The 18,557-nt window shown below is 46.2% G+C and overlaps 1 protein-coding gene across 1 annotated transcript; it reads left to right on the forward strand.

Moving 5' to 3' along the window:
* Positions 1-1,192: 1,192 nt before the first annotated feature.
* On the forward strand, positions 1,193-18,557 carry Znf133 (zinc finger protein 133). The gene is made up of 4 exons (XM_032904330.1): positions 1,193-1,378; positions 12,263-12,389; positions 13,742-13,837; positions 17,200-18,557. Exons 1-4 carry the CDS (start codon positions 1,325-1,327, stop codon positions 18,555-18,557), a joined length of 1,635 nt encoding a protein of 544 aa, XP_032760221.1. The 5' UTR covers positions 1,193-1,324.

The following is an 18,557-nucleotide window of genomic DNA, read 5'->3' on the forward strand; positions in this document are numbered from 1 at the left end:
CCTATGTACCTGAATAAAAAAGCTTGCTTTAATTCATTTTTTGCTTTGGCCATGATTATTTGGGTCAGTGGTCTTTCTCCTCAAATCTGTAGGATTATCATGGCTGGTTAGTTTTACTGTTAACTTGGCACAACCTAGAGATACCTAGGGAGAGGGAACCTCAGTTGAAGAATTTCCTCAATCAGTTTGGTCTGTGGATATGTCTGTGTAGGATTCTTTTGATTGCTAACTGATGACAACATTCCTTTTAAAAAAATTATGATTTTTTTGTCAGCGTGCACACATGTAAAGCACACGTGAGCCCGGTGCCTGTACAAACCAGGAGTCAGATCCCTTGGGTCTGGGGTTACAGATGGTTGTGAGCCACCATATAGGTGCGGGGACTCGAACTGAGGTCATCTGTAAGAGCAGCCGGTGCTCCAACATGATTTCTCCATACAGTTCCTTTTTTGACTAAGTCCCCACAGCCTTCATAGATTCTAAAGGAAATCCAGAGGCACCGTCACGAGCTCAATGAAAACTGCTATGCTGTGCACAGCTTTGCTCATTCTGTTCCCGCTCTTGTCCACAGTTCAGAATGCCCGAGCTGGTGGTGCATGACAGCTACTCACGGCTGACCCGGGAAGATCACAGCTAGCCTGAGGAATACAGGTAACGAACACAAGCTGCCCTAGCCAAAAAAGCCCAGGTTTCTCTGGGGTGAGGTGGCCATGTTGGCCCAATCTTACGGTCTGTTTATTCTCCCCTGAGATTTGCAAAGGAGGCATTCAGCTCAGACACATCCACCAATGTTTTTCAAAGCATCTAAAGACTTAGTGACCACAAGAATTCCAGGATTTAAAATTCCTGGGTATAACAGTCCTTCAGTGTTAAGGAGCTTCTAGGTTCTTCTGGGCAACTTGGTTCAAAAGAAAAAAGTAAAATGAGAGCTGTGACTATAAATCATTTTCAGAGATTTTCCCTAAAATATATACTGTACTGGCTTTAAACCCTTGCTGGTTCCCAGCCCACAACAGGCTGGAAGACTCTGAAAATCTCCTCAACGTGCTGTTCATCCACTGAGCAGCCAAGAAGCAAGAATGGCTCGCCACTTCCGCTGGCCAGTGTGTTTCTGTTTGGGGCGGCGCGAGGGGGGGGACGAGGGCTCAGATGGCACCGGATGCGGAAATCTCTGCAGGGGTCACTGGGAAGTGTAGTTCCTCAGGCAGAGGCTTGACTGCGTTTTATGAACGCGATTTTAGGAAGGAGTGGGCCTCCAGGTGCCACAGCAACCACTCCCCAGCTAAGCAAAGCATGCGGCCCAGAAACGGACTGATCATAGTCGATGGGAGCTGCCGTCCCTCCGCGCACAGCTGGTGGGCGCGGGGCATGCTGGAAGGTATGGTTCCTGCGCCTGGAAGCCTCTGAGTAATGTAGTCCTGGCGCCGGCTGGGCATGGGGTGGGGTGTGCTCCCCAGCTGGAGGCTGGAGCAGCCCCTTGTTCTTTGGTGAGTGCATCTCCCACCGGACCTGTTCTGGACCAAGATAAGGTCTTGCAGGGCTTGTCTAGAGTCTAGCCTGGCACTGGATAGTGCTACTGGAAGCTGGGACGCGGCGCGGGTGTGTTTTCTTGTGAGTGTGGCATACATCTCTGAGGGAGTGTTAGTTTCACCTGTGAACCCCAGGGATAGACGGATGCAAGGCTCAACCCTTGTGTTAGGATTCTTGTGGGTGGGGACAGGTTCAGCATTGGTTGAAATCCCAGCATTGATAGAGATCCACTCATGCTCTAAGTTCCTATGTAGGGGAGGCTTGACTGAGGAAACTTAGCGGTTGATACTTACTAGTGGTGGGGTAGGACTGCCTCTGGATTTTTTGGCGTTTTTGGGAGCCAGTGGTCTTTGGATCCTACCACCCCTCAACTTTGCTGAGGTGTGGTGACCACCGCTTGTCCTATCCAGCGAAGTCCAGGTTTCACTGAGTGTGAGGTGGCTATGTTGGCCTGATCTCAGGTACTCAGTTTAGTGCGCCCTCCCCTCAGGTTAGGATCTTGGAGAGGAGGAGGTCAAGCTGTGGCCCATTCCTCAAGTTTTTTGTTTTTTTGAGACAGGGTTTATTTGTGTAGCCCTGGATGTCCTGAAATTTTCTCTGTAACAATCCTGACCTTGAACTCAGAGATCCACCTGCCTCTGTCTCCCGAGTCCTGGGAGGTTTTCAAAGCATCCAAAGATTTAGTTAACTCCAAGAATCCTAGGATTTTAAATTGAATTTTAACGTTTTATTATGGAGAACTTCCAAACAGCCAGAAAGAAAAATCCAAAGATATATCACCTAGATTCAATGTTTGCCACCATGTGACTAATCATGATTCATCTTAAAGTGGACACACTGGGAGTCCTTACAACCCTAAAGACTCGGATCTTCACAGCCATGCTTTCCCGGGCTGTCACGTGAGTCCTGTCACCTTAGCAGGGGCCTCCCCGCTCTCACTGTGTCTCCAGTCTCATGTGTAAAATGGTAGCAGCATCTGCTTTGAGTTGTTGTAAGGGTAGAATGAAAAGTGCTTGCCAGGAACAGGCTCTAGAATGTTCTAGGTGTTCAGTAAGTATTGACTCTCATTACTACTGGAAAAGTGGATCATCTCCCATCAGCAGTGTGTCAGGGAAGGCTAACTTCTTAGACTACATCCCAGCTTGCTTTCTAGGAAGCTACCCACAATTCATCTGGTCTTGTCTGCAGTGCCTTTAAGGGCAAAGAGGTATACTGCCCTGTTGGAGCTTGAGGACTTCCAAGAATTTTGTTGTTGTTGTTGTTGTTTTCTCCTGCTTCTGGTAACCCCTGGCTGCCTAGAGTACCTCCTCCCGGGGAAAGAGGACACTTGTGGGCTCCTCATTTCCAGGTGAATGTCATATCCTTTTGCATCCTGAACCAGGAGTGTGTTTCCTTTGCACTCTTTGGACATCTTGTATGTCGTGGTGTCCCACTGGGGCTCAGAGCCCCAGCTGGTTCCTCTAGGGAACCTTGTTCCAGGGGGACAGTTTTTGCGGGGAATATTCAGCCAGGCGTCCTCACTTACCACACCTGCACTGTCTCCCCTGCGTCCTACCTCAGCCCTTGTTTAGCCTGCTCAGTCCCAGGGTTTGTCAGGAGTCAGCCCGTGTCCATCCACCATTTACGGTTTGTCCTGCTGGAATCGTTTTAAGGAATTTTCAGTTACTTTCTTGGCACATAACTTCACACACACACACACACACACACACACACACACACACACACACACACACACATCGGAGACCTGAGGAGGGGATGAAAGAATGGGGGGCAGGAGTCGCAAAGAAGGAGAGCAAGTCGATTGTCTGATCAAGCTCTCAGATTTTATTTCAGGGCAGTGGCTTATAAAGACAAGCAAGCCGGAAGGCCACACCGGGCCCAAGGTCCATTCATCACTGTCACCACCCTCCCATTGTTCTTTTGGTTCCTGTGACGACCATAAACTGCACGTTGCAGGTGTACTGATAAGAACAGATAACTGGCTAGGTGTCCCAGACACAGAGGCTCCACAAGTGGGCCTGAAACATTCCTGAGAACATTCCTGAAACGGAGGGTGTAAAAGTGGGCTTGGCTCCCGGCACATGCACGCATGCACACACACTTTTACTTTTAAAGACACACAACTTTAATGTGTCCAATTTCATGGTACATCCAGCAACAAGAGAAACTTAACACGATTTACCATCCAGCCCATGTGGGTCTTCCTCAGTTGTTTAAAGAAGTGTGCTTTTTGTTGTTTTCCTTTCCTCTCCAGCCATCCCATCTGTGATTAAAGGCAGGTGAAAGAGAAGTATCTGGAATTCAGCATGCTGACTTTCACTTTCTGTGTCCCTCCTGTTTCTCTGAGCCTCGCCCCTCCACGTTTAACTGCTGTAACTTCTGTCTGCTGACACCAGGCGGCTCTCTGTTTGTCTTGCTCTCACACTCTTCCCAGACTTGCTTTGCACTTGGTTGGCTGGGGCACTCTCCAGTCCTACGTCGTGTTCACTTAACTCCACGAGCTATGGTCCTGTCTTCCGTCCTTCTCTTGCCCCTCGCACGCTGTAGTCGGGGCTCTTCGATGTCTACACCAGGGTATTTCCTTGTCCAGGATCTGATCTGACTCCATCATGCTCTCCTCCATATCTGCCGCCCTCTCCTGTGGTACGGGGAATTCTTCAAAAGGGAGCAGGGACCTGGCAACTTCTTTTTAGGTTCAGACGCAAAACCTTGAGGTCATGCTTGGTTCTTCCTTGTTTTTTACAAGCCGTCTACAGTAACCGAGTCTGAAATCGGATGACCGATAACCTCTGCCTCTTCCGCTGTGGTCTGTGTCACCATTGTCATTTGAATGATCAATTGTCCTCTTCTCTTATTCTCTTAATCCCCACTGCCCCAGACAGAAACCACAGGGATCTTTTCAGCTATGAATCAAACTATGCCATCCATTTACAAAACCCCTCCCCAGTGGCTTCCCATCCTAATCAAAGTTAAAATCAAGTATGGTATAAGGCTGGGTCTCACTGCGCCATGTTTACGTTTGGACATCATCTCTGCTACGCCATCCTGACACAACATTGTCCTTTACCTTGCTAGCCCGACTGTCGTGTCAGGGCTTTGTCCTGGCTCTCCTCCTGGCTGAGGTACTTAACTTCCTCACATCCGTCAGATTCAGTGACTTTATAGAGGTCTCCCTAATCACTTACTTAATGTTCCAGAGCCTCGGCCACGTTCGTTACTACTTTGTTTCAGTGCTTATTTCTGTCTGTTAAAACTGTGTGTTTTCTTCATTCATCCGTTCAGCTGTAGCCATGGAAGTATCACCAAGATGATACTCTCAATATCTTTGATGCTTCAGTGGGTTCACTTCCTGTAAGCAGCCCTTCCGAAACGATTTGTCTCTGTTTTCTTTCAGAAGTCCAGTCACATCTTTTTGGTGTCTGGATTTTGCCCATTTCTCTGTTTCTTAGTTTATGATTTTTTTTTTTTTTTATTCTAGATGCTCTTTTGTGTATTTCAAGAGACTTACTTCAACCCGGAGTTAGGGTTTTGTTATGGTTCTTTCTTCCTAACGTAGCCGAGTTGTTTGGGTTCTTGCTTTCTGCTTTGTATTTTAATTAAAAATGTTTAGTTTGTTTCTATTGTATGTGCATCATGTTTTCCCTGTATGTATGTCTGTGCACCGTGTATATACAGAGGCTGTGGAGACAAAGTGGGCACCAGGTCCCCTGGATTTGGAGCTGCAGACGGTTGTGTGCTGTCTTGTGGCTGCTGGGAATCCAACTCTGATCCTCCCGAAGTGTGAATAGTGCTCTTAACTGCTGAGCCATCTCTCTAACTCGTCTGCTTTGCATTTTAATAGGTGACTATTTACATGCCTGCCTTTTTGTAAACAGAACTGTCAAGATTTTAGTGTTTTTGGTCCGGCTCCTGTCCTAGCTTAAAAAAAAAAAACAAAAAAACAAAATGCTTTTGCAAGCTTAAGTGTGGTTTTCATATTTGATTGCAGAGGAAGGAGAGGTGGTGTGTGCTTTGGTATGTAGTTTAATCCTTTTTGCTTTTCAAGTACCCGGATTTCCCTTGCTTTCCGGTCTCTCCCTCCACCTTGCTCTTTGCAAGAAGGGGCTTTTATTCTCAAGCCTTTTAAAGAAAGCGTGCTCACCTGACACTCTCTCTGTTTCCTTCCCTAGATGTACTTTCAAGATACCATCCTTCTTGAAGGGGGGTGGGAAAGGTGGCTCCAGGGTTGCAGAGAGCCAAGGGAATGCCTCCTGTCTTCATGCCAGCTGCCATAGGATAGACACTCACTAGTCCCACTCGTCTCTTGTCCTGAGTGTCTTAGTGGTGGTTACTGGAGTCCGGCTCCTGTTCTGTCTTAACGATGGCACCTGCAGGCACCACTCAGTGTCCCTTTGTGCTTAGCTCCTGTATCAGTTGTTTACCTCGTAATAAACAGTGCACCACACAGTTCTTCAGTAGAAAGCAGTGTCCAAGTTCCTTTGTTCCTCTTCAACCGTCTGCTGGCCAAGAGTGACTTCATAGTAAAGAGCAGGGAGACCCAGACATCTTTCTCCCCTCACAGACAACAGTTGGATTGCTGGAATATGTCACACTTACCTACATGTGACACCTTGCACATGGCTGTCGGGAGCCACAGTGGACAATAAAATGTTTCATCCAGGTATCAAGGGTGTGGGTTCTGGTTGTTGTTACTGATCTCATCTCTACCAGCTGAAGTGGCTGGGTAACAACAGAAGTGAGAAGGTAGAACGATTCGGAAGCTAGTTCAGGCAAACAGGAGTGAGTCACAGACACTGATGATAGGATAATTGAAATGAAGTCTGTGGACCGTGAAAAATATTACAGAAAATAAACAGAGACTTAGGGATCTGTGGGACCGCAAGCAAACCAGTGTCCACTTGTGGGGTTATCAGCTGTTTTGTTTGATTGGTTTTTGTTTTTGTTTTTTGAGACATGGCCTTATTACGTAGCCCTGGCTGGCTTGGAATTCTCCATGTAGATCACATTGGCCTCAAACTCACAGAGATCCACCTGTCTCTGCCTCCCAGGTGCTGGGTCTAATGGTGTGCACCACCACACTTGGCCACTTGTGTGATTATCAAAAGGGGAAAAGGGAAGGCATTTGAGAAAATAATGGCCCTGCCTGTGAGCAATGACACGAAATATGAAGTCAAAAAGCTCTGCAAAGTACAAGGTATGATACACCAGGAGATCTACAGCAGGACACGCGGTAACAAGAGGATTAAACCAAAGACTTCAGAGAAGAAGCAAGCAGAAAGCGATTCTGAGTACATGGGGTCCTAAGGAGACTGTCAACAGATGCCGTATGACACATCCGAGACAACAGGAAGTGGTGGGTTGGGATTTTGTTTTTGTTACAGTGCGTCAGGATGGACAACAGAAAACCAGCTGATCGCACAGACATACCCAACGAAACATACCCAAGATGTGCCCTCTCAGGTGCATGTGGAGCCTTTCGGCATAAACTGTATATCACACCACAAGACTACTATCGGTAGTCTTAGAAAGGTGTATAGCCAAAGACTTTCTACCCACAGTGAAATAAAGTTATAAACCAGCAGCAGAAGGAAAACTGAAAATTCCTCACCTACCAGGAAATTAAAAAATATATGTGTGGAAACCAATGTGTGGAAGGGGAAATCACAAGGACACGAGGAACTTCTAGAGACAGTCGAAGACAAAAACAAATTCTACGGTGGAGTCAAAGTTGAGTGACAGTTTTTTTTTTTTTCTTTTTTTTCCGGAGCTGGGGACCGAACCCAGGGCCTTGTGCTTGCTAGGCAAGTGCTCTACCACTGAGCTAAATCCCCAACCCTGAGTGACAGTTTTAAACTGAGTGTTCCATTTAAGAAGATGAGAGTCTTGAACACAGGTCACTTGACAATGTTTTTCTGGCCTGCAAGTAGCCCTGGGTTGATCCCTGGCACCACATAAACCCAGGTATGGTGGTCCAAGCCTGTGACTCCAGCCTGTGTGGCCTGGCAGGAATATCAGAAGTTTGCATACGTAGCAAATTTGAAGCTGGTCTTGGCTCCTTGAGATTCTGTCTTTAAAAGAGACAGAAAGAAAGAAGAGTCTAGGGAAACAACCCAGATTTAAAATTTAGAGAGCTAGGGAAAAAGAAGGTAAATCCAAAGGTAGTAAAGAACAAAAACACTGACTAGTAGAATAAAAGCAAGTGACGTGGAGAGGCTGGGTCCGGTGTGTACACCAGTGTTTCCAGTGCTTGGAGGCAGGAGGATTGCCTTAAATTTGAGGTCAACCTGGGCTATCTAGTGAGTCTAAAAAACAAACCAAAAGAAAATCAAACTTAGAAGTTCTCCAAAAAGCAACAAAATTTATAAACCTGCAAAATGCATTGATTTTTAAATGTAATTTATTCAAATCAGATATAAAAAATGAAGTAGAGATCGAAAGAATTAAGAGTACCATAAACTGTACACCAACAAATTGGATGAACTAAATGAAACTGACCCTGAAGAGGGTGTGTTGAGGAAATGGAAACTCTAGCTATGCCTTGGTTCAGTCATTGAACCTGTCTCACTAAGAAGGCCTTTGACGGACTGGAGAGATGGCACAGCGGTTAAGAGCACTGAATGCTCTTCTAGAGGTCCTGAGTTCAAATCCCAGAAACCACATGGTGGTTCACAACCATGAGATCTGATGCCCTCTTCTGGTGTGCATTAAGACACTGACAGTATACTTCTAATAAGTAAATAAATAAATAAATATTTAGGAAGGCCTTTGGCCTGTGGCTTCTCTGGTGAATTCTACCAAACAACCCAGAGAAATGCTAATACCAATCCTTGGACCAGGAATAATGGAAGAGAGAAAACTGTAAGTTATTCTTGGAAGTCGGAAATCAGTATTACTCTTGGTGCCTAAACTAGACAAAGACACTAAAAGAAAACTTCAAATTTGTTACAGCTGAGGAAGGAAAACAACAACAAAAACTCAAAACAACAGCAAAAAACTTCAAGAAAATGCTAACTCAATTGAAAAGCACATTAAAACAATATATACGGGGTGTGGAGGTGTGATTTTTGAGATTTAAGGATGATGGTTTGACATGAAAAAAATCAGCATAGCACATCACATTGATGGAAGGAAAGGCCACATGGTCTTCCTGCTGGATGCAGAAACATACAAACAAACCGGTTGGAGATCTGTAAACTAGCAATGAGCAATCCTAAAAGAATTACGAAAACAGTGTTATTTTAGAAAACATCAAATGGAATAAGCTACATAGAAGTAAAGATATGTAAACGGAAGGAAAGAAATCAGGGCTTGTGGTATGCCTCAGTGGTAGAGCTCTAGTCTAGCATCTAGATTTCATCTCTTTATGAAATCTGAGTTCCGTCTTCAGACCACAAGAGTAAATAAGGAAAAAAGAAAGAGGAAGAAAAATTAAAGAAGCCACAAATAAATTGAGAGATGCCATGTGTTACTGTATTGAAAAACTTAAATGCAAACCAATGAAAACCATTCTTCAAGCTCATCTATCAAAAAAGCATAAGAACTTTGTTTTACAGAAATAGAGCTCACCCCAAAGATCAGTTGGGATCTGAAGGGACTCGTGTACCTGAAGCAGTCATGAGAGAGAGCTAAGTTGGAAGACTTATGTGTGAAGATTTCATGAATTTCCACAAAGCAACTCTAATCCGAGCTTCAGTCCTGAAATAGATCAATGGACAACACAGACATCAGAGTCAACCCTTGCATATGTGGCCAAATGTTTTTCAGGAAGAGTGTAAAACCATCCCATGTGGAGGGGACCACGCATGTCTGTCAGAAAAGAGTGAATGTGGACACTTAGCTCACACCATGTGCACAAAGAGAAAAGGAGTCTGGGACACAAGCATGAGAGCCCCACTGCGCTCCTCTTTAAAGGCAGCGGGTGCATGTGATCTGCATTTGGTGATTACCTGTGAATGGTATCAAAAGCACAGACAAAGGGAAACAAAACCGAAATATTGGGCTTCCTTAAAACTTTGAACTTTCTCATCGAAAGGAAAGAAGACTACATGTGAGTATTCTATACATACAGGCTGTGTGTTGAGTATACATAACTGAGAAGCACGGTCAGGAATATATAAAGAACACAGAACGAAAGGCTCAGACCGGGTCTTCAAATGGTTTGTGTAGGCATTTTTATGAAGAAAATGTAAATCTGAGCAACATGTTAGTGGTCCGTCACTGTAGTGTCATACCTGAAGTAATCGATTTACAAATAAAAAGCTTTATTCCTGCTCATGGTTTGAGAGGTTCTAGTACGCGGTGGCCCTGTTGCTTTGGGCCTGTGGTAAGGCAGCAAAGGGTCATGGGAGTGCATGAAAGAGCAAAACTGCTTACATGGAAAACCAGGGGCTGGACAGTAATGAAATGGCCATGGTCTCCCAGTTCTAGTTGAGGGCATGCCCCACTGACCCTACTTCTTAAGGAAGGTTCTGCTACCTCCCGGTACTGCTGTCCTGCGGCCAAGCCTTTAATCCATGGTCCTTTAAAGCATCAGGCCCACAAACTTGTCAACCAATAAGCATATAAAAGTATCATTAGTAACCAGTAGAGAGGTACAAGTGAAGAGCCCAGGGAACTACCACTTTTCCCCATGTGTATGGTTAAAAGGGGGTGGAGGATGGGGAGGTGACTCAGTTAGCAAAGTGACTGCTGTACAAGCAGGATCTTAGGAGTTTAGATGCCCAGAACCAAAACAGGCACAACCTGCATCTGTAAGCACTGCTCGGGGGGAGAGGGGCCTAGGAGGAGCCCTGGTCATCCAGCCTAGCAGATGCAGGAGCTCTAGGTACATCAAACAACAACAACAACAACAACAAACAAAAACCGAGAGAGTGCTGTAATCCCAGTAGAAGTAGAGGCAGGTGAATCTCTGTGAGTTCGAGGCCAACCTGGCCTTCATAGTGAGCTCCAGGCCAGCTAATAGGATATGGAGAAGCTAGAGCCCTTGCACATTGCTAATGTCCCACTGTGGACACAGAATTACCATTTGATCCAGTTAACCTTACTGGGCACACACTCAAGAGAGCTGGAGGTAAGAACCCGGATACTCAGCGTGAATAGCACTTATTCAGGGTAGCTAGAAGCCATATCCACCATTCCAGAACAGCGTAACTTCAAAGCACACTAAGTGAAATCTTACTTAGCTTTACAGAGGAGTGAGAAGAGTGCATACGTCTATGTGGATGAGTCTTGGGGATGTGCTACCCCCAGTGCGCCACACATTTGTGTGATTCCGCTTATGTTAGCCACAGACTAAATATGTGTCCCAGATATACAGGGACAGAAATGGTCTTTACCAGGGTTGGGAACTGGGAGATTACTGTTCAGTCCAGAGTTTCCACATGCAAGTGTCAGAATGCCGTGGAGAGGAAAGTGGTGATTGGTGATTGGCAGCACTGGGAACGCCCTTGACGCTACCCCACTGCCTACCTCATGGTCCAGACAGTGACTTCTGTGCTGTGTATCTTACGGCTGCAGAAGTTAAACACCTGCAAGCTGTTTCGCTCCACTTCCGTTGTTTCATTCTGATAGTCAGCCCCACTCGTCCGTGGCTTGGGTCTTCCTTCTCCCTCTGTCTCTGCCCAGGATGCCCTTGGCCATGCTCCCCACAGGTTCATCTGGAACTCTAGTGCACTGTTCTTTCCTCGGTTCCTCTCTGTTCTAGAAGGCCAAGCACCAGCACTCAGTCTTCACAAAGCTCTTCAAGCTGTGCTCTATGGAGCGCTGTGTTCTAAGGAGCGGAGTCAAGAATGAATCTGGGCAGGAGAGTGGGGCGGAGATGAGGGGCCAAGAGGTTCCACTGTGGGAGTTTAAGTTCAAACAGGTTTCTGGAGTGAGAAAGCTGAAGCACTGGTTTATGACAGAGATGGGCCTGAAACTTAGGTATTGTGGCTCTGACGCCTCTGTGCCCCTCAGGTCAGGAGATGAAAGGCTGTAGCAGTTGAGCAGGGCTGAGTTGTAGCATATTTAGGCTTTGGTGTTATGGAACTGCACAAATTTCAGATGTGCTAACACTAATATGACGAGTAAGATGATTTGGTCTTTTAAATTTTTAAAACGGGTTGGGGATTTAGCTCAGTGGTAGAGCGCTTGCCTAGCAGGCGCAAGGCCCTGGGTTCGGTCCCCAGCTCCGAAAAAAAAGAAAAAGAAAAACAAAAACAAAAACTTAGGAGTCTGGGAACTGGAGACTGTCGCTCCGTGGTTATGAGGGTGTTGCTCTCGGAGCGGACCCAAGTTCCGTTCCAGCACCCATATCAGGTGACTTACAACTGCCTGTAACTCCAACTCCAGGAGTTCAGATGCCTTCTTCTGTGTGCATTCTTTGTGTACCCCTATATGTATGTACACAGACATAACATCAGTACATACACATAAATAAAAACTTAAAAACCCAACAACTCAAATTCTCTTGTTGTTTAATTTTTATATATCGTCTACATAGATTTCTGCTAGATTTAAAATTCTCAGAACTTACAGTATACTTTTTGTATGTACAAATTAGCCTACCAGGACTTTTAGTGTGTAATTCAAAAATGGCACTGACTTGATAGATACAGGGGTTTCGAGGTCTCAGAACGTAGAGCATCAGAGTGGCAGCCACAGCAGGCTGGTACTGGGGTAGCCCCCTCTTGCCTCTCACCCTGAGTCACATCAAGGCTGGCTCAGGGGCAAGCAGGGCTGTTTTGTATTCCAGGTACACATGGCATTCAGAGATGTGGCTGTGGATTTCTCCCAGGAGGAGTGGAGCCTGCTGAGCCCTGCTCAGCGGTCCCTGTACAGAGAGGTGATGTTGGAGAACTACAGCAACCTGGTCTCTCTGGGTAAGTGGTGTATCTCTCAGGACTGCTGTCTTAGTAGTGCACGCACTAGTTAGTCCGTCTGTACTTGTAGCAGCCATCTTGCTTTTTGTTTCGGCCTTTGGGTTTGACAAGAGCAAAGACATTTTATTCTCTGCCTTCCTAGGGAAGTCTGATTTTGTAGAGTTGAATGTCATTAGGGTGTGTGTGTGTGTGTGTGTGTGTGTGTGTGTGTGTGTGTGTGTGTGTGTGTGTCTACTCTGCATCTCTAGGCTTTCCCCTCCAGTCTGGGCTCTCTCTTTTCCTAAATTAACTGTTTAAGTAAGACAGGTATGTTTTCTTTTCATATTGTGACAAATACCCAAGAAAACAATGAAAAGGAAGTGTAGTGGTTTAAATATGCTTGACCCATGGGAAATGGCATTATTAGGTGTGGCCTTGTTGGAGGAAGTGTGTTGCTGTGTTCGTGGCCTTCGAGGTCTGCTGGTGCTCAAACTCCACCCAGCGTGGAAGAGAGCATCCTCCTGGCCGCCTTTAGATCATAATGTAGAGCTCTTGGCTCCTCGGCACCAAGTTGCCTGCCTGGTGCCATGCTTCCCACCATGATGATGATGAGCTGAGCCTCTAAAACTGTAAGCCAGCCCCGGTTAAATGTTCTCACTTAAGAGAGTTGTCATGGTCATAGTGCCTCTTCACAGCAATAAAAACTCTAACCAAAACAAGGGAGGAATCACTTTCTCCTTTTCTAAGGCAGTTTCTCACTGCACCCACTGGCTGCCCTAGAATTCACTGTGTAGACTAGGCTGGCCTCAGACTTGGAGAGACCCACATACGCTGCCTCCCAAGTGTGATTAGTGTGCCAGTGTCTGGAGGGCAGATCACTCACTTTGGTTCACAGTTTCACTCTGTTGTGTAATGGGGCTTGATAGATGACAGCGGCATACGTCACGGCAGCCAGGAAGCAGAGAGAGGGAGGGAGGACAAACCGTATGTGCTGACTCTTTCCCTCTCTTCTATCCAGGCCCAGCCTAGGGGTGATGCCACCCCCTTTTCAAGGAAGGTCTTTCTTCCTCAGTGAGTCTTCTCTGGAACCCCTCACAGTCTCAGAGGCCCACTTTACTGACCTCCTAGGTGTTTCTCTACCTAGTAAGCTTGGCAGTCAAAATTCACTGTGATAGACATTCATTTACCCAGCATGGAGTAGGATCAGTGTGTTCTCGTCTGAGTTCATCATCCTGCTAATCTCAAGTAACTGCTAACCCCCTGCACTGCCATCCGAAGCTCCTCCCTCAGTCTTTGCTTTTGAATTTATTTCAGAAACCAGGGTCAGAATCCCTTCTGTATCCTAACCTACAGTTTTCTTTTCTGGTGAGCAGGAATTCCATTTTCAAAACCAAAGCTCATCACCCAGCTAGAGCAAGGGAAAGAGACATGGCGAGAGGAGAGAAAATGTCCACAGGTTGCTTGTCCAGGTGAGTGGCAAAGGTCTGGGCAAACAGGACACATTTAGTGGCCCAGGAGGCTGAAGAGAAGAGGTAGTGATGAGGAACTGGAGTTCTCTTTGACCCTTTTGGCCACCCTTGCATGCTACTGTCTCTATATAGGAGTATTCCTAGTGTCTCATCTCTCCTCCTCTTCCTCCTCCTCCTCTTCCTCCTCCTCCTCTTCCTCCTCCTCCTCCTCTTCCTCCTCCTCCTCTTCCTCCTCCTCCTCTTCTTCCTCTTCCTCTTCCTCCTCCTCCTCCTCCTTCATCCTCTCTCTCTCTCTCAATCTACTTATTTTTATTTTAATGAGTACACTGTAGCTGTCTTCAGACACACCAGAAGAGGGTATCAGATCCCATTACAGAGGGCTGTGAGCCACCACATGGTTGCTGGCATTTGCACTGAGGACCTCTGGAAGAGCAGCGAGGATTCTTTTTTTTTTTTTTTTTTTATTTATTTATTATATATAAGTACACTGTAGCTGTTCAGACACACCAGAAGAGGGCATCAGATCTCATTACAGATGGTTGTGAGCCACCATGTGGTTGCTGGGATTTGAACTCAGGACCTGTGGAAGAGCAGTCAGTGCGCTTAACCACCGAGCCATCTCTCCAGCCCGCAGCGAGGATTCTTAATCACTGAGCCATCTCTCCAGCCCCCTCTTGTCTCTTTTTCCTTGAAGACTTTTTGGTCTCCTGCCTCTGCCTCCTGAGTGCTGGGATTAAAAGTCATAGCTACCATGCCTGGCTGCGTTTTTGAAATTTAAACTTATATCAGTATTCATTAAATCTGAACTATAAATACAGGAGCACCTGTAGATTTAAGACACTTTACAGACTAATTCATCCAATTGACCATATTTTGTGTTCAATCTGACCTCAGACGAAGTGGTCCCGAGTGTACACAGAATGGCAGATTCGCAGTCAGTGGAAAGGATCCTCGTGTAGGAAGTTGAAATTTTGTTTTCAATTTTTCTGTCAGTCCCCTGTAGATGTGTAAACAATGTTGGGATTGCTTTGAAGAGGCCATTTTAATTCTTAATTATATTGGCTGCAAATAAAAGCTACTTTGTGTCTACCCACAGAAATTAGAAGACTCAAGTTGGTGGCCAGAAACAAACAGACTCAGATAAGAGTTGTGCCACACCATAGATTACACAGAATAAAGTTGGTAAAAGCAGCCAGGCTTCAGATACACCCCAGGAACAGGCCTGAGGTCCTGTGCTGACCTGGTCAGGGCAGTCTGTATTAGTGGAACTTGGGAGGGATGGACATCAGGTTGGATCAGTAACTCCCAGACTGTCCTCCACACCCGCAGTCACAACCTGCTGACAGGAAAGAATTGTACCGAGGTGCTAGAGAGATGACCCAACAAGGCTCCAGCTGCATGTATAGCAGAGGATGGCCTCATCTGGCATTAATGAGAGGAGAGGTCCTGTGAAGGCTCAATGCCCCAGTGTAGGGAGGTGCCAGAGTGCTGAGGTGAGAGTGGTGGGTTGGTTGGGGAGCACCCTCATAGAAGCAGGGGAAAGAGGAGTTGGGGAGGAGGTTTTCGGAGGGAAACTGGGAAAGGGGATAATATTTGAAATGTAAATAAATAAAATAGCCAATTAAAAAAAAAGAGTTGCTCTTGCTAAGGATCCAGGTTCAATTCTCAGTACCACGTGGCAGCACACAATCACTGAAGTCTACAGACAACAGGCACCCATGTGGAACATATACATGTATGCACACAAAGCATTCATACATGTACAACTTAATTAAAAAAGAATTGCACTGTTACTTATGGGACATTGCAGGATAAAATGGAAGGTGTTTGTTTAGTAGTCTGTCATGTAGGAAGAGTTAGGGACTTTCAATGTTAGGAAAGGGTGGTTATGCTTACTTTAATAATTAAGACAATTATACTAATTATGCTAATTCAATTATAACTGAAAAATGCATTCGACATAGGGTAGGATAATGTAATTCTGATAGCTGTGATGGTTCATTGGTTAGGAAGATTCAGTAGGATCTGTACTAATTGCTCACACTGGTTGGGCATTGCCTTCAGCTGGCAGTAATAAAGCTACATTGTGGTAACCCTTGTTGGCCAAGAGGAACAACACAGAGAATGTTTTTGTTTCCTTTTTAATTTTCAACTGTCATTTGATGTTTGTTGCTTTGGTATTCCAGGGCCTATAATTATGGAAATTAACAAATCCCTTCTTGGTCATGAACTATGTCCCTGCTGTTAGACCCATCTTGAGGGTTTCTGTGTTGCTTCCTGATCAGGGTGTGCTGCAGTTTTGTTTTTGTAAACAAGCTCTTGCTGTGTAGTCCAGCTGGCCTCCTCAGCCTACCAGTCTTTCCTCTCTCCCTGTTTCCCCTCACTTTTTTGCCTGCTTTCTCCCCACCCCCTTCCAGTCTCCCTGTGGTTCTAGGGATCTCCCTGTGGTTCTAGGGATCAAACCCAAGGCTTTGTGTGAGCTAGGTAAGCACTTGACCACTCAGCCATATTTCTAGCCCTTGGGTGGGTTGGTTGGTTGGTTGGTTGGTTTGTTGGTTGGTTGGTTTGCACTGAATTCTGAGGAAATTTTCATTTAAACTTGTGGAAATTAACAGGACTTAGTAGTAAGGGGCATGATTTATGGAACTAGTGACCCAGGCTGTGATTGTGCTATTCCCTGCCGAGGGCCTTTTAGAAAGTCTAACAAAGTAACCCACTGATAAAGTATTTGTCAAAGTGGGGAGACCTCAGATGACGTGTGTCATGTACTTTCTGTTTAACCATTGTCTCTTTTATAAAATATGTTTGTTGGAGGGGGGCATTTATGTGCTATGTGCACATGTGGAGGACAACTTGTGGCAGTAAATCCTCTCCAGATTTGATGGCAAGCATCTTGACTTGCCGCACGATCTGGCTACCCCCTCTCCCCCGCCTTAACACTTTCCTATGCTGTCTTGTACTAAGGTTGGGATGATGCTTTCTCAGCCTGGCTGCTTCATCCTCAGCAGCATCAGGAGACACATTTCCACACGGGTCAAAAGCACAGCTGCATAGTACACAGTGGACACAGTTTCGGACTGTGTGGTTGTGAGTCAGAGGTAATTGAAGTGGTGACTGTGTGGAGATGGGTATTGGTCTGCTTCACACGTCTGTTAACTGTGATGCTTTTAAGAGCCTCAAGGCTATAGGTTAAGCTTAACAGGATGTAGCAGGAGATGCAAGATGTAGTGATGGGCTGGAGAGGAATACATGTGAAGGAAGTCTTGGTGAGGTAGCATGAAGAACAGGATCACCATTGGGTTAGGTAGGAGTTTGGGCTGTCCCTGCAAGGACTCCATTCTGACTCACTCTTTCCTCTGCAGCACAGGTAAAGCTGGAACTCTGCCCTGGTCATGTGTGCCCTCCAGATCTTGCCAATCAGAAATCCCCTGTGCAGCACGTGCTAAGTCATCATGCCCCATTGATATTTACATGCCTGTGTGCGGAAAGTCATGTTGACCGAGGGGACTCATGTCAGGGGGCCCTGGAGAAGCAGCATCAAGCCTCTGATAAGAACTCCTGCAGAGATAAATCAGAAGGTGGAGAGAGAGAAAGCACAAGGCCTTCATCTGGAAGGACAAAGAAAGGGAGTTTGGGAGCCCTCTCTAGGCCACCCCAAGGGCAGCCAGTCAACTCTCCCAATGGCATCAGATGGGTAGAGATGGAGGCCAGCCCAGCTCAAGCCAGGAGCACTGAAGAACCAGAGAAGTTGCTGAAAGGAATAGAAATCTTGGAATTTGGAACGGTTAATTGTGAAGAGTGTGGGCTGGGCTTCAGCAAGATGACAAACCTGCTTAGTCACCAGAGGATCCACTCAGGAGAGAAGCCGTATGTGTGTGGGGTGTGTGAGAAGGGCTTCAGTCTAAAGAAGAGCTTAGCCAGACACCAGAAGGCACACTCTGGGGAAAAACCCATTGTGTGCAAGGAGTGTTGGCGAGGTTTTAGCCGGAAGTCAACACTAATCATTCATGAGAGGACACACTCGGGTGAGAAGCCTTACATGTGTAGTGAGTGCGGACGAGGCTTTAGCCAGAAGTCAAACCTCATCATCCATCAGAGAACACATTCAGGGGAGAAGCCTTACGTGTGCAGGGAGTGTGGTAAAGGCTTTAGCCAGAAGTCAGCTGTTGTTAGACATGAGAGTACACACCTAGAGGAGAAGATCATTTTGTGCAGTGACTGTGGCCTTGGCTTCAGTGACAGGTCAAACTTCATCTCCCACCAACGGACACACTCTGGGGAAAAGCCGTATGCTTGCAAGGAATGTGGGCAGTGCTTCAGGCAGAGGACAACCCTTGTCAACCACCAGAGGACTCACTCAAAGGAGAAGCCTTATGTGTGTGGTGTATGTGGGCACAGCTTTAGCCAGAATTCAACTCTCATCTCTCACAGGAGGATGCACACTGGGGAGAAACCATATGTGTGTGGGGTATGTGGACGAGGCTTCAGTTTAAAATCCCACCTCAACAGACACCAGAACATTCACTCAGGGGAGAAACCTATTGTATGCAAGGATTGTGGTCGAGGCTTCAGCCAGCAGTCGAATCTCATCAGACACCAGAGGACACACTCTGGAGAGAAGCCCATGGTGTGTGAGGAATGTGGACGAGGCTTCAGCCAGAAGTCAAACCTCATCGCACACCAGAGGACACACTCAGGAGAGAAGCCTCGTGTGTGCTGA

Source organism: Rattus rattus, chromosome 5 (assembly GCF_011064425.1).
Source record: "Rattus rattus isolate New Zealand chromosome 5, Rrattus_CSIRO_v1, whole genome shotgun sequence".
In the NCBI taxonomy this organism is placed as follows: Eukaryota; Metazoa; Chordata; class Mammalia; order Rodentia; family Muridae; genus Rattus; species Rattus rattus.